This window comes from Annulohypoxylon maeteangense (genome assembly GCF_022496945.1).
Source record: "Annulohypoxylon maeteangense strain CBS 123835 unplaced genomic scaffold GGS22scaffold_3, whole genome shotgun sequence".
NCBI classification, from domain to species: domain Eukaryota; kingdom Fungi; phylum Ascomycota; class Sordariomycetes; order Xylariales; family Hypoxylaceae; genus Annulohypoxylon; species Annulohypoxylon maeteangense.
Window position 1 is genome coordinate 886,039 of NW_025953250.1, and position 13,993 is coordinate 900,031.

General features: G+C 49.1%; 4 protein-coding genes across 4 annotated transcripts; 3 read left to right on the forward strand and 1 right to left on the reverse strand.

The window, feature by feature from the left end:
* Window positions 1-43: 43 nt before the first annotated feature.
* GGS22DRAFT_197873 (uncharacterized protein) lies at window positions 44-1,695 on the reverse strand (the record flags this gene model as incomplete). The annotated part of the gene is made up of 2 exons (XM_047966050.1): window positions 44-719; window positions 778-1,695. 2 exons carry the CDS (start codon window positions 1,693-1,695, stop codon window positions 174-176), a joined length of 1,464 nt encoding a protein of 487 aa, XP_047821788.1. The 3' UTR covers window positions 44-173.
* Window positions 1,696-4,192: 2,497 nt separating this feature from the next.
* On the forward strand, window positions 4,193-6,074 carry GGS22DRAFT_185337 (uncharacterized protein; the record flags this gene model as incomplete). The annotated part of the gene is made up of 3 exons (XM_047964311.1): window positions 4,193-4,252; window positions 4,314-4,743; window positions 4,801-6,074. 3 exons carry the CDS (start codon window positions 4,193-4,195, stop codon window positions 6,072-6,074), a joined length of 1,764 nt encoding a protein of 587 aa, XP_047821789.1.
* A 441-nt stretch (window positions 6,075-6,515) lies between these two features.
* Window positions 6,516-9,011, forward strand: GGS22DRAFT_197877 (uncharacterized protein). Its single transcript, XM_047966051.1, has one exon. It carries the CDS (start codon window positions 6,844-6,846, stop codon window positions 8,818-8,820), a length of 1,977 nt encoding a protein of 658 aa, XP_047821790.1. The 5' UTR covers window positions 6,516-6,843; the 3' UTR covers window positions 8,821-9,011.
* A 331-nt stretch (window positions 9,012-9,342) lies between these two features.
* Window positions 9,343-13,770, forward strand: GGS22DRAFT_90978 (patched sphingolipid transporter). Its single transcript, XM_047968395.1, has 2 exons — window positions 9,343-9,806; window positions 9,915-13,770. The coding sequence occupies exons 1-2, from the start codon at window positions 9,546-9,548 to the stop codon at window positions 13,461-13,463; spliced, it is 3,810 nt and encodes a 1,269-aa protein (XP_047821791.1). The 5' UTR covers window positions 9,343-9,545; the 3' UTR covers window positions 13,464-13,770.
* Window positions 13,771-13,993: the final 223 nt, after the last annotated feature.

The window sequence follows — 13,993 nt, forward strand, 5'->3', positions numbered from 1 at the left end:
AAGTTGCCCATATGAGCTAATATTCATATCCATTTTGATAGAACACATCCAGATAACGACCTAGATTCCTGCTAGCGGGTGCATTATGGTGTTATACCCGCCAAGTTTTATACCTAATACTGTAGATACTTTCCAAAGTGTGGTATGCCGACGTTATTTAATACTAGTAAGGATTATGAAGAATGAGTAGAATGAGTAAAGCCCGCCCCCGAACTAGCAGTAATTGAGATATCAACCTCCTCTTCTTCCTCCGGTTTCCCATAAAATACCTCGAACATATTATCTTGCTTCGCCAGGACCCTATCGATTTCCCTTTGATGTTCAATGTTCTGAGCCAGCTGTACATCATCTTCATACTTTTGTTGTACCAACTCGTTGTCGAAAGTGATGAACCTCCTTGCTTCCGGGTGGTTAGAGTTCAGCCACTCTTCGTAACGCAGATGGACACGAGTGCACATGATGGAAGTGGAATAGTTCCGATGGCGTTCGTTCCACTTGTACTCTCCGTTTTCCTTCTCGTCCGGATTAAAACTCATTATCCATATTAACAAATTTTTTAGTATAGGCGAGTAATTCATATCTTCCAGGTTATTCATTACTGTCTTCGTGCGTATCTCAGCGACGTGGTAGCCTTGAAGAATGGTAGGAGGTACCATCATCGCTTGCACGATTTCGCCAACCGCCCTCACCTCGCTAACTCTGGTGTAGGGCTGGGTTGGCTGGAAAGATGGTTAATATTCGTGCTAAGAGGGAGAGGGAGAAGGCCCGTGGACTTACAAGCTGAGGATAGTGATGGCCGATTTTTTCATCTTGTGCAATGAGTTCGTCGAGATGTTGAAAGTGTTCCGTCCGAGGCGGGGCCAAGGCTTCACTCCGATCTCGTATCTGCTCAGGCTTGTCTTGGTATCCATTTTGGTGACCGGATATGAACGCGTTGCTATAATCACCTAGCTTGCAGCTCCCATACCACTCGTTGCGTCTAGGATGCATGAAGTATATGTTCTCGGGGACGATATTCCGATGTAGAATAGGTTCCCAGTTTGCATCAGGGACGAAGTCCCATTTGCCTTCTTTGTTGGGTGGAACCGTCCGTGCACCCTCATGCAACCATGATAGGGCCCTCATGACAGAAACAAGAACGTGCCAACAAAATGATTCTGGCAAGAACATATTTTCTGCGGTGCTCCTCGTCTTCCTCTTCAAGTCATCCTTGGCCAGCACACCATCCAACTCAAAAGGAAGGACTTCGTCGTGATCTAGGTCATCCCAATCACCCTCGTCAATAGGCTGAGGCATCTTCGGAAATCTCCGTTGTCCAAGGACGAATAGGTTCCCTAGATTTCCAGCATCGCAAAACTCCCAGACGGCATACTGTCGGTGACCGGGTTGACCTTTGGCGTCAGATCGTTGAACCGAGAACAGATCTACGAAAGAGACCATATGCCCGTGATTCAATATAACCTTGAGAGGTTCGATGATGTTGGTTTTTTCTGATGTCAGAAGGAGCTGCAACTCGTTGGGGCCACCTTCTGCGGGATTAGATGGGTTTGATGTTAGCCCGCTGGTGATATCATGAGCAAGATATTCTATTCGGTCTGCCTTGCGACATATCTTCCAGACTCCTGGACTAAGCTCGGATATGAAGTCGTATTTGCTGGCGTCTCGGAGCTCATCGTAGGGCCTTTCGTAAACCATATTGACGACAAATACTTGAACAAAAAAAACACTCTGATGATACCGAGGACGGAGGGCAATCAGAGATGATGAAGTTGTCAAAACATATTATGGAAAGCTTCTTCTGGATATGAATAAGTGTCGAAGATCGAGTGGTTCTTCTGGAATGTTCACATTTTCAATGGCTTTGTTCTTGATAACCGCACAAGGGATAGAATGACATTCCAAAGACAGATTCGTCTAGAACCCTCCGAATAACTTGCCACAGCGTATTTTCACTTGTATCTATTTGCCCATTCTTTCATTTTACGCACTAAACTCCAATCTAGAAAAATGCTCTGGTTTTGCGCGTTCCAATCTTGATCTTTCACAATTGTAGAAATAGGTGAATACCTAGGTAGATATGAGCTTACACAGTACTTCCAAGATTCTCGCCGTACAATCTGACAACAGCTGACGCGCATAATGAGGATAAGACATAACTCTTACCATATCTTCATGCGCTTCCAGTATTATCAATAACACCGATGTAATATATCATTCGTTGCGAGGTTCGCAGATCGCACTGATAGTTATCTTATTCCAGGAGAAAGCTAATGGAGAAATGAAATCGTGGTGGACGCCGGAATGAAGGATTCACCTTTTCACTGGTTGGTACCTACACAATGGCCAATATGAGAGATCCTGCGGGCATCTTGCAGATCTAACTGATGGATTCGCCGGCCTTGCAATGTATTGAGACGGAAGCAGATCGCTGAGGCGCTTCGCCAAGAGGCTTTCGGGTGAGAAATCGAGGTTAACCGTGTCCGGTTGGTTGAGGGGATCCGAATTGATTGACTGGCTGCCTAAACGCTTGAAGATCATGCAGGATAAACATCACGTAGATTCCATTCATTATTGCCAATACGTTTGCTGACCCATTTTCAGTGACTGCGACTGCGTGAGTAACGGTAAATAGCAGAATATAATTATATTTTTAACCGCTTGCTTATTTCAGTTAAGAAGTTAGAAAGAAAGTGTTTGGTATTTCTAAAGTTTCAATGTTTCGCGTTTCCTCTAGATTGGGAATTGTGTGGGTAGCCCTCGAGGTATTTTTATCAAGTCGTCCAGGTCGCAGTTCCGCCCAACATCCATCAAATAAGGTAGGTGCTGTACCTTCGATACGCTAGAAGAGGTACCCCCCGCGCCGAATTCTCAAACCACGAAGGAACCGTAAGGGGTTCGGCGCTAAGCTGAATTTAGCGTCCGGTACCTTGCATTATGGTGGGAAGTGGTCCAATTAACAACCGGATTGATCAACTACAGCGGTACGAAGTACGAAATACTGGGACCTTCGATGTCGTACTAATGCTGCATACCCGTTTCTGCAATCTCAAACCGCCAAAACCGTAAACCCAATCGAGCCAGTCCAGCCAACGTTGAGCTTTCCCTGTCTCCTCGTCCCCCGTCCCCTCTCCTTCCCCTTCTGAGACCTCGCAGGTTCCCTCCTTTCCCTTTCGCAGACTATCGTAAGAGTAAACGACACTTGCCATCTTCATCAACTTACAAGAGTCAGGCGACGCCAGTTTCTTGATGGGAAAATTAAATTAATAAAATATCGACACTCGCTCATTAAATTATCTACGTACACTCGCAACACTTACACTCACTTCAATCAAATAAAATACCCACATATTCCCCGTTTGACCCAATTCGATCTCTTGACACTCCAACCACGTACTTCCCACATCGTGCCCCAGAGGTCGATCAAACAAAGCAGGTCAACATCAGCTAACATTGGACCCGTTCTCCGCCCAATTCGTCCCTTGCGTCGAATTTTGTCACTGGATTTCCACCAAGCCTGTAATCTGAGACATCACTCGGACCATTTCTTCAACCATCCAGCCCATCGCCCATCTCGCGCCGTCAAGAAAGACTAAGGCACGAAGACAATCCGGCGGGAAACGGGAAAGCTTATTGTGGCGATCGAAATACCAAACGTCCCAAGAATAACCCTAAGAATAGCCTCTGGCTGCAATGACACCGCAATAGCGCGGTCTCCCGCATTCTTCGCAACCCTCAAACCCACTAGCCTATCTGGCATGTCTTTTCTATTAGTGTGCTGAGACCTGTCACTGCTTGACGGGTTACCACTTCTATCGTCGCCTGCTTTAGGACGACGCTTTGTCTTTCATTACGAACCCGTTCTGGGAATCCCTTCTCTTCTCAACCCTTTTCTACACGCACTGCCAGTCTTTGCTCTTCATTCGATTCGAGAGCACGGTCGAATACTTCGCGGGCGAGGGACGACGACTGTGCAAGACGGCGGGTCCGCTTCGACAATTGATCATTGATTGACAACGACGAGTTACCACGAAGAAGAATTACGATTGGGGACTGCGATTACATTCATTTCGAACCTCTTCTTCGAAGCCAATCTTTCCAATTGGCCTTATTTTGATACCCCATTCTTCTGGACTGTGTTAGTTGCCTGCTTGGATAGGCAGGTTTTCGCGGCGATAGGTTACCGTTAAACAAGATGGGTTGCCTCGGTCGAAAGCAGGTCGAGATTCGACCTGAACAGAAATGGGATGCAATCGTAGGTTACCTTCAAGTGCACGCACTAACCACCTTCATGCAATGCTAACGGCATATTCTAGAGTCTAAGAGACTTCAAGTCAACGTCCTGTTTCACACCCTTCGCTTACGGCTATCTTTACTTTTCTCTTCTTATATCCGTAGCTGTCTACGGCGTCGATACTTTCACTGCAATTAACTTGCTAGCTTTCAACACCTGGTCGTCTACTATTGAGCCCACACAACTTGTCCCATTCGATGTCTCGAAATGGATCTTTTCAATTTGCATTATTGCCTCATTTATTAACTTGGGATTTGAACATCTGCGAGCGATGAGAGTCATGAAGCGAGGAAGTGTGGCTGAATGTTATCTTGACAGTCTGGCTGTGCGCCTGGAGAGTGTTCGGTTTGGACAGGGCCAGGGATGGAGGCGTTTCCTTGTTTTCGCCGAATTGACTAAGTCTAAGAAAGGCGCTGAATATGTTGCGCTTTTCACCTACTTCAGTTTTCAAGGTAAGTTTTAATCTTGGCGATCGGAAAATAAGAATCTTACGGCTTACATGGTCTTAGCTTGGATCCGAGTTATCTTCTGTTCTGGACCCCGTCAAGTTATCAACGCCTTGACTTTATATTCTGTCTATAAATCAGATCTTATCCCTACCGATGTCTCTTCGGTGCAGAGCACGCTCGGGACCTTCTATGGCAAGCTCCAACACCTTGCCGATGAGAACAAGCAGCAGGTAGTGATCCTCTCGGGTATGGTGTTTACCGTGGTTATCTGGGTCTTTTCTGTATTATTCCTGCTCACTGCAGCCTTGTTCTATGTCTTCTTCCTCTGGCATTATATCCCTCGACAAGATGGCGGTCTTGGCGGCTACTGCGAACGAAAGGTCAACAAACGATTGACGAGGATCGTTACGATTAAAGTCAATAAGGCTATCGCTAAGGAGGAGCGAGACCGAATGAAGGCGGAGGTCAAGGCCGCGAAGAAAACTGGCGAAAAAACACCTGTTGGACGACAGGCCACTCTGCCAACTTTCATGGATGCCGACAGCGAGGATAAGCTCCCTGAGATGCCTATGCTCAACCGCAACGATACGATGGCCACCTTGCCTCCATACAGTTCAAGACCGGGTTCTTCGCATAGTATTGAGCTTAACCCATGGGATCAGAAACGCCCCATTGCCACCCGACAGAACACAACGACTACGAACGCATCTTCTACTAGTTTCTCGTCTCGCGCTCCTTTGCTTCCCAGTGCTGCCAGTATGGGCTTCGATCGATCAGCATCCCCAGCACCGACTCTACCTCAGATTGATCTCAACAACTATCAGCCACCCCAACGACCGGGAACTGCGGCCTCGAATAGGAGCTTTGGTCCTGGCCCAGGCCCAATGGGCCCTGGACCTAGCCGTTTACAAACCAGCGGGAATGGATTTGGAGGTGGTTATAGTGCAAGTCCATCGACATACTCTGCATCGGAGCCTTTACGATCACCGCCTCCGATGGAGAACTATAATCGACCTATGCCTCCCCGCCCGGCAAATCAGATGACTGGTCGCTCTAGTCCGGCGCCGTCAACTTACTCAAATCGCGGCCCCCCACCAGGCCCAGCCTATGGCCCGAATGGCCAGCCCTACCCTCCCCCTCGTAGTATTACGAATCCAATGCCCCCTGTGCAAAGAATGCCGCCTCAGCGGAACATGACGGCTCCAATGCCACCTCGACAGCCAGACGGATACTACGGGCAGCGCTCCGGAACACCTTCGGGCCAGAGGAATGGGGGTCAGGGCTATAATTACGGCAGTGATATGGAGGCACAGCGCGGATATCCGAGATATTAGTATTCTGTATTGAATGATGGTTGTTACGTCAGAAGGTGAGGCTAGGTGGATACCCTAATATCGTACGATTTGAGGAGGCAGCGATGGCAGCGATGGCGTTGTGCTTAGTTGCGGTCGAGATGGCATGGATAGGCTTTGCAGATCCTTGAAGGCCATCTGATTTAAAAAGCATCCCGGGCAAGATGGCGTTTGACGACAAATCCGATGGTTTTTCTTAATGAAACTTTGATGTATTATATTCGCTGACATTCAGCAGCACCTAGCTACAGTTGTCAAATTTAAGACCACGGACATTCTTCGGCTTTTTAAAATCAATTCCCTAGATAATCACTAATTCAAAGTTTGTATGGTGATGTTGGGATTCCCTCTTTGAACTAAGGTCGGGTATGTCGTTACTAAAACGTAATCCGGGGTTTGAAAGACAATCCCCTGCGCGCCCTTCTTGATTTGTCATTGCCCCGTCTCAGGGCGTCATGTTGTCATCCGTCAAGGCCATCACTAATCAATGCTACGTGGAATTTTCTACGAGTTGATGACTCGTATAAAATTTCCCCGTTTGAGAATTTGATTGGTATGGTCGTTTGTTAAATATGTAGGTCGAAGGCATAACATCCTGGGTGGCTCAATCCATGATCAGAGATATCTTCGTGTTTGTCGTGAATTTAATTTTCGAATCGTCCTCATCGCTACTTCGAATACCTACCCACATACTTTAGTATTGAAAGCTGAAGATAGATATCACCTGGTAAACAAATAGAATCAGTTCGAAATGGGGGGGCAAGTCAATTCAGAACAGTGGCACCCAGGCGAGCGTGCTATGCACCAGCTTCTGCACGTCACGCAGCACGGGAACCCAACACACCACAGCTTACCGCCACAACATGGATACCGCGTCGCGGAGTCTCCGCTTGTCGCCTTCGGAGCGCTGGATCGGTACGGCAGGCCGTGGGCTACGGTTTGGGGCGGGGAGAAGGGGTTCTGTAGGCCTATCGCGAAGAGCGTATTAGGCGTGGGCGCTAGCGTGGATGTCAAGTTTGATCCTGTGCTCAGAGGGCTGCTCGAGGTTTCTGTGGAAGGTAGCGAGGGGGCTATAGATGTAAGCGACAGTGAAAAAGACGGGGACGAACGGGTGATGTGGATGGAAGAAGACGTGAAGGAAGTTGTTGATAACCTGGTCGTTAAACCTGAAGATAGGACGATCATGGCAGGCCTATCGATTGACCTTGAGACGCGCGACCGCGTTAAACTTGCCGGCCGCATGGTCGTTGGCTCGGTGAGTAGGACGTCGCCCGGCGTCGCGGACTTGCAGATGGTGTTCCAAGTCGAGGAGGCTCTGGGGAATTGTCCGAAATACCTGAATAAAAAGGTCATCGTTCCACACACACCCAAGCCTATGCTTATGAGCGAGGGGAGGGGTATCCCGTTGCCGAGGGACGCCATCGACGTCATTCAAAAAGCGGATATGTTCTTCATCGCTAGTAAGAACGGCTCCGACAGCATGGACGTGAACCATCGCGGCGGCGCCCCGGGGTTCGTCCGCGTCCTCAGAAACGAGAAAGAGGGAGGCGAAGGCGGCGGTCTGAGTATCGTGTACCCCGAGTACTCCGGCAACAGGTTGTACCAGACCCTAGGTAACCTGCAACAAGACCCGTACGCCGGGCTCGTGTTCCCGGGCTTTGACACGGGCGATGTGGTCTACGTTACAGGCCGAACAACCATACTAGTCGGCGAAAAGGCAACAGACATCATGCCCCGCGCGAAACTCGCCATCAAGATCGACGTCACGGAAGCGCGGTTCGTAAAGGAAGGGCTATCGTTTAGGGGCGTGCTCGGCGAGCGGTCCCCGTATAACCCGGCGATACGCAAGCTCGCTGTCGAACAACAACACGACGTCGGCGTGGACATAGACACCGGCATCGGCATCGCGACGCTAGCCCGCAAAGAAATCATAACCCCCTCGATCTCACGATACATCCTCCGCCTCACACCCAACAAAGACACGCGCCTAAGGGCCTGGCGGCCAGGCCACCACGTCACGCTCGACTTCGCGGGGGAGCTGGATCGCGGGTATTCGCACATGCGCGACGACGACCCGCAGAGCCTGAACGACGACTTCGTGCGCACGTTTACTGTTAGTAGACCTCTCGACCTGCGGGACGTCGATGTCGAGGGGTTTATTAGATGTGGGGCGAGCCCGGAGGTCGAGATCACGGTGAGGCGGCATGGGCCCGTGACGGCGTTTTTGGAGCGGTGGGATGGGAGGAGGAGGGTTGAGGTGCCGGTTTTGGGGTTTGGGGGCGCGGAGGGGTTTGTGATGGCTGGGGATAAGGATAAGGATGCAGAGGGGGAGGTGAAGGTGGTTGTGGCGGCTGGGGTGGGCGTTACGCCGCTTTTGGCGCAGGCGGAGGGGGCGTTGCGGGAGGTTGGGAGGCTTAGGGCGCTGTGGAGTTTGAGGGCGGAGGATTTGCCTCTTGCTGTGGATGTGCTTGGGAGGATTGAGGGGTTGGGTGAGGTTATGAAGGTTTTTGTTACGGGTGGGATAGGTGATGAGGAGAGAGGTTTGGTGGATGTGGTTCAGGGGTTTGGTGCGCGGGTGTTTGAGAGGAGGATGGAGAGGGCGGATGTTTTGGCGGAGGGGAGGAAGGGGAATAGGAGGTTTTACTGCTGTACCGGGCCGCAGATGATGAGGTTGTTGCTTAAGTGGACAGAGGGCGAGGAGGTTTTATATGAGAGCTTTGAGTATTAGAGTGATGGGTGTGGATGGGAGTTATGAAGTGGCTTAGTAGGTGAATAGGGGTTGGGTATTACGAGCGGTATGGGAATACGAAGTCAATATTGGAGATTCTCTAAACGAAGCTTCTCGGATACTATATCACTACCTAGGTTAGACTGAAACTTAAGTGTGCTTTTGTTTCACTGTAACTATTTTATTTCTGGATGATTTTATAAGCTCAATATTTAATCATTATATCTTACATATAGCTTCAATAGTCAGGCTGTATCAAGATTCAAGATCAGTTAATATTCATAACTCGCGATCACGAATACGGAAGGTTAAGTCTTCGAAGTCTGGAGATTTGTTGGGAGCTTGTACCAAGTCATTTATGCTTTTTCATTGGACAGATCCCCTGAGCTAACTAAAAACGGAAAAGTTTATTATGGATGACTTGGCACCCGCTTGTAGCTACGCCAAGACCATCCGATGCATGGACCGAGTTGGTTGCACGGGACCAGAATTTGATGACGCAGGACAACTCATGCGACACACACTTGTCATTCCGGGGGAAGCACCTACCGTCTTAGGAACCTGCAGGAGCTCATCATTACCAACATCGCTAACATCGAACTTCGTAAAGAAGTTAACCCTTTTAATCCTTTTCATCAATTTGTATTTACTTAGGTATTTACATATTGAAATACTATCTACCCATGGTGTTACTACTGTATCGCGTAGAACAGTAGAGCATCGTCATGGCTCGAATATCCAGTCTCGTAGTCGGCGCTCTGCTGCTAGTCAGCACCGTCGCTGCAGACGAGCTCCTTACACCCAAACACGAAGCCGGACGTTGCGCTATGCGAGGTCATTGTGGAAAGAAGAGTTTCTTCGGTAAACAAGTACCTTGCGTCGATAATGGACTAGCTACAACCCCCGATCCGGAATTTGCGAAGGAGATAGAAGCCGTATGCGGACCGAAGTGGAAGGATAGCAAGGTCTGCTGTAATGCCGACCAGGTGCGTTTGATTTACATATTCCATATCGCGAGATATATCAATAGATATACAACACAACCATTTCAATACTACATATACTTGAGCGATCACTAACCGATAATTATGTAGCTCAATGCACTCAAGTCCGAACTATCCACCCCTAATCAAATCATCGGTTCCTGTCCCGCCTGCAAGGAGAACTTCTACAACCTGTTCTGCTCTTTTAGCTGCTCCCCAGATCAATCATTATTCATCAACGTCACACAATCCGTCGAGAAAGGTGGCAAATCCTTAGTTTCCGAGGTAGACCAATTAATAACTAAAGAATATGGCGAGGGTTTCTATGAGAGTTGTAAAGAGGTCAAGTTCGGTGCTTCGAACTCCAAGGCTATGGATTTCATCGGTGGCGGCGCGAAGAACTATACGCAACTCCTCAAGTTCCTCGGTGATGAGAAACTCATCGGGTCTCCTTTCCAGATCAACTTCCCCGTCGAGTATTCTGAACCTAGCATGGCGCCGAAGGATATGAAGCCGAAGAAGTGTAACGACGAAGATCCGAATTTCCGATGTTCGTGTGTTGACTGCCCGGCCGTGTGTCCGGAACTCCCGGATGTACAACAAGCAGGATCGTGCCGAGTCGGTGTGCTCCCTTGCCTGTCTTTCGCCTCGATATTCACCTACTGCATACTTCTATTTACCCTTGTCGTCGCCTTAGTTGGACATATTGCTTGGATTAAGCATGCGCAACGACGGAGTGAACGTCTTCACCTACTTCAAGCTGCCGAGCCGAGCGACGATGAGGACGAGGGTGACCTTGTTCGTAACGGCGCTATGTACGATCAGCCACAAAGAAACTATTCTATCAATGCTTGGTGTGATACTGCCTTTAGCAAACTGGGTCATCTTTGCGCAAGATTCCCAGGAATCACCATATTCCTTAGTTTACTAGTGGTTATCCTCTTAAGCGTCGGGTGGATCAAATTCAGTCTGGAAAAGGACCCTGCAAGGTTATGGGTTAGCCCAGAGTCGCCGGCGGCTCAAGAGAAGGCCTTTTTCGACGAGAATTTTGGCGCCTTCTATCGCGCGCAGAAGATCTTTTTGGTGAATGACACTCAGTCTGAGCCTGGTCCGGTACTCAGTTACGAAACTTTAACGTGGTGGTCGGAGGTTGAAGCGAGTGTGAGACAGCTCAAGACAGAAAACTTTGGCACCACTTTCCAGGACGTATGCTTCAAGCCGCTCGGATCAGCTTGCGTCGTACAATCTCCCACCGTCTATTTCGATGGCACAGAGGGCTGGAAAAAGCAATTTAAGAAATGTGCTGATTCTCCCGTGAATTGTCGACCAGATTTTGGGCAACCAATAGAGCCAAATATGATCCTAGCTGGCTACGACAGCATCGACAATGTTACTGAAGCGAAGGCCATAACAGTAACTTGGGTTGTCAACAACCATCCCGAAGACAGTCCGGAACTCACCCATACTCAGGATTGGGAACGAACTTTGAAGGATCGACTTTTAGAGGCTCAAAAGGAGGCAGCCGAACGGGGTCTGCGACTTTCTTTCTCGACTGAAATCAGCCTGGAGGAAGAGTTGAACAAATCAACCAACAGCGACGCAACGATTATCGTGATTAGTTATCTCGTCATGTTTTTCTATGCCTCCCTTGCCTTGGGCTCAACTAGTATGAGTGTCCGCGAGTTGGTTAGGAACCCAGCCGTTGCACTGGTCCAGAGCAAGTTTACTCTTGGTCTTGTTGGAATTATAATCGTCTTGATGTCGATCACGGCCTCCATCGGACTCTTTTCCTGGGCGGGTATCAAAGCCACACTTATCATCGCCGAGGTCATTCCCTTCATCGTGCTAGCCGTCGGTGTAGACAATATCTTCCTGATCGTTCATGAATTTGAGCGTGTCAATCTAAGCCACCCAGACGCGATGGTCGAGGAGAGGATCGCCAGAGCGCTTGGGCGGATGGGTCCCTCGATCCTTTTCTCGGCGATTACGGAAACCGTCTCTTTCGCCCTGGGTGCATTTGTTGGAATGCCGGCTGTTCGAAACTTCGCAATCTATGCCGCAGGTGCGGTATTTATCAACGCTCTCCTCCAGATGACACTCTTTATTTCTATTCTGTCTTATAATCAAATGCGAACTGAAGACCACAGAGCGGATTGCTTCCCCTGCGTCCAAGTCAAAGCAGCTCGCGTTCACTTGAGCGGTAGCAATGGCCCCGGCGGCCCTCGTCCTTATGACATACCCGACGAGTCCTGGTTACAACAGTTCATTCGAAAGTATTATGCACCCGCTCTTCTTGGGAAGAAGGTCAAGGTTCTTGTCGTCGCCACTTTCCTCGGCCTCCTAGCTGCCGGTGTTGCCTTGATTCCTTACGTCAAGCTCGGCTTAGACCAGCGCGTTGCTATACCCGATGGTTCTTATCTCATCGATTATTTCAACGACATGTACAGTTACATGGATACTGGCCCACCTGTATATTTTGTAACCAAGAACACAAACGTCACTCAACGCAACAGTCAAAGGGATATTTGCTCGCGTTTCACCACTTGTGAACAATTATCCCTCACAAATGTTCTCGAACAAGAAAGGAAACGACCTGACGTTTCTTACATCTCTTCCCCGACGGCCAGCTGGCTCGACGACTTCTTCCTCTGGTTGAACCCCGACTTCGAGAAATGCTGCAAGGAAACTGGCCATGTCTGCTTCTCCGGTCGAGACCCGTCGTGGAACATCACTCTTCACGGCATGCCCGAAGGCCAGGAGTTCGTTCATTACTTAGAGAAATACCTACAAGCTCCGACTACCGATGACTGTCCCCTAGCCGGTCAGGCTTCTTATAGTCAGGCCGTCGTCGTAGACGCTGAACAGACCACCGTCGCCGCAAGTCATTTCCGAACTATGCACAAGCCCTTACGTAGTCAGGATGATTTTATCAATGCCTACGCGTCAGCTCGTCGCATTGCTAACGACGTCAGCGCCAACACTGGGATCGAGATCTTCCCCTACAGCGTATTCTACATCTTCTTCGACCAGTACGCTAGCATCGTCAGCCTCACTGCCACGCTTCTCGGCTCTGCCGTAGCTATCATCTTCGTCGTCGCATCTATTCTCTTAGGATCCGTCGTCACCGCGCTCGTCGTCACACTAACTGTCGTGATGATAGTCGTCGACATCATTGGTGCCATGGCGGCCTTCGACGTATCGCTTAATGCTGTCTCGTTAGTTAATTTAATCATATGTGTTGGTATCGCAGTTGAGTTCTGCGCCCACATCGCCCGCGCCTTCATGTTTCCCTCCGGATCCGTTATGGAGCGCGCTAAGAACCGCTTCCGTGGCCGCGACGCGAGGGCTTGGACCGCGCTTGTCAACGTTGGCGGGTCTGTCTTTAGCGGAATCACTGTCACTAAGCTATTAGGAGTGTGCGTCCTCGCCTTCACCCGTTCCAAGATCTTCGAGATCTACTACTTCAGGGTCTGGCTGGCTCTCGTCGTGCTTGCGGGTACGCACGCCCTCATTTTCTTGCCAGTAGCGCTGTCGCTTGTCGGAGGAGAGGGGTACGTGGATCCCGAAAGCGAGGGCGGGCTCGTCGAAGACCTCGCGAATAGGCGGTATAGGGCGCTGGTTCCGGACGAGAGCGATTCCGATGATGATGACGATCTGTGAGAAGAATGAAGGGAGGTTGAAAGGAAGAACGAAACCTATCGGTGTTAGGAGTGAAATGTATGATATAGAAGAATACTACGGGATCACAGACAGTACAGCATTCACGGGACCACGGGCCGAGCGTATTCTTTCGTTTTGAATATATCTTTTATTGGAGTAATAACTAGAGAGAGGTACTAGTAAATTGGGTCAACTTGGAATCAGAAGGGATATGCGGGATACGTGATGGCATCTTTGGAGATGAGAAGCTAATATGTAGAACAATACAGTTTGATACATATCACGACTTGCTTGCAAACATGACTGGTATGTTTTTAGTGTATGTGAGAGTCAGAGTTGGGTAATGATGGAGGACTAACACATAAGCAGGAGATCAAAATGGTGAATCCAACTATCCGCTCACTACTAGAACAGAAACGATATATTGCAAAAAGCTTCCACAATCCTAAATTAAAGGTAGACATCTAAGCGCTTTAGCATGCTACGCTCAAAATGTTCGCAAATAATTCCACAACTTTTCTAACCCCCTA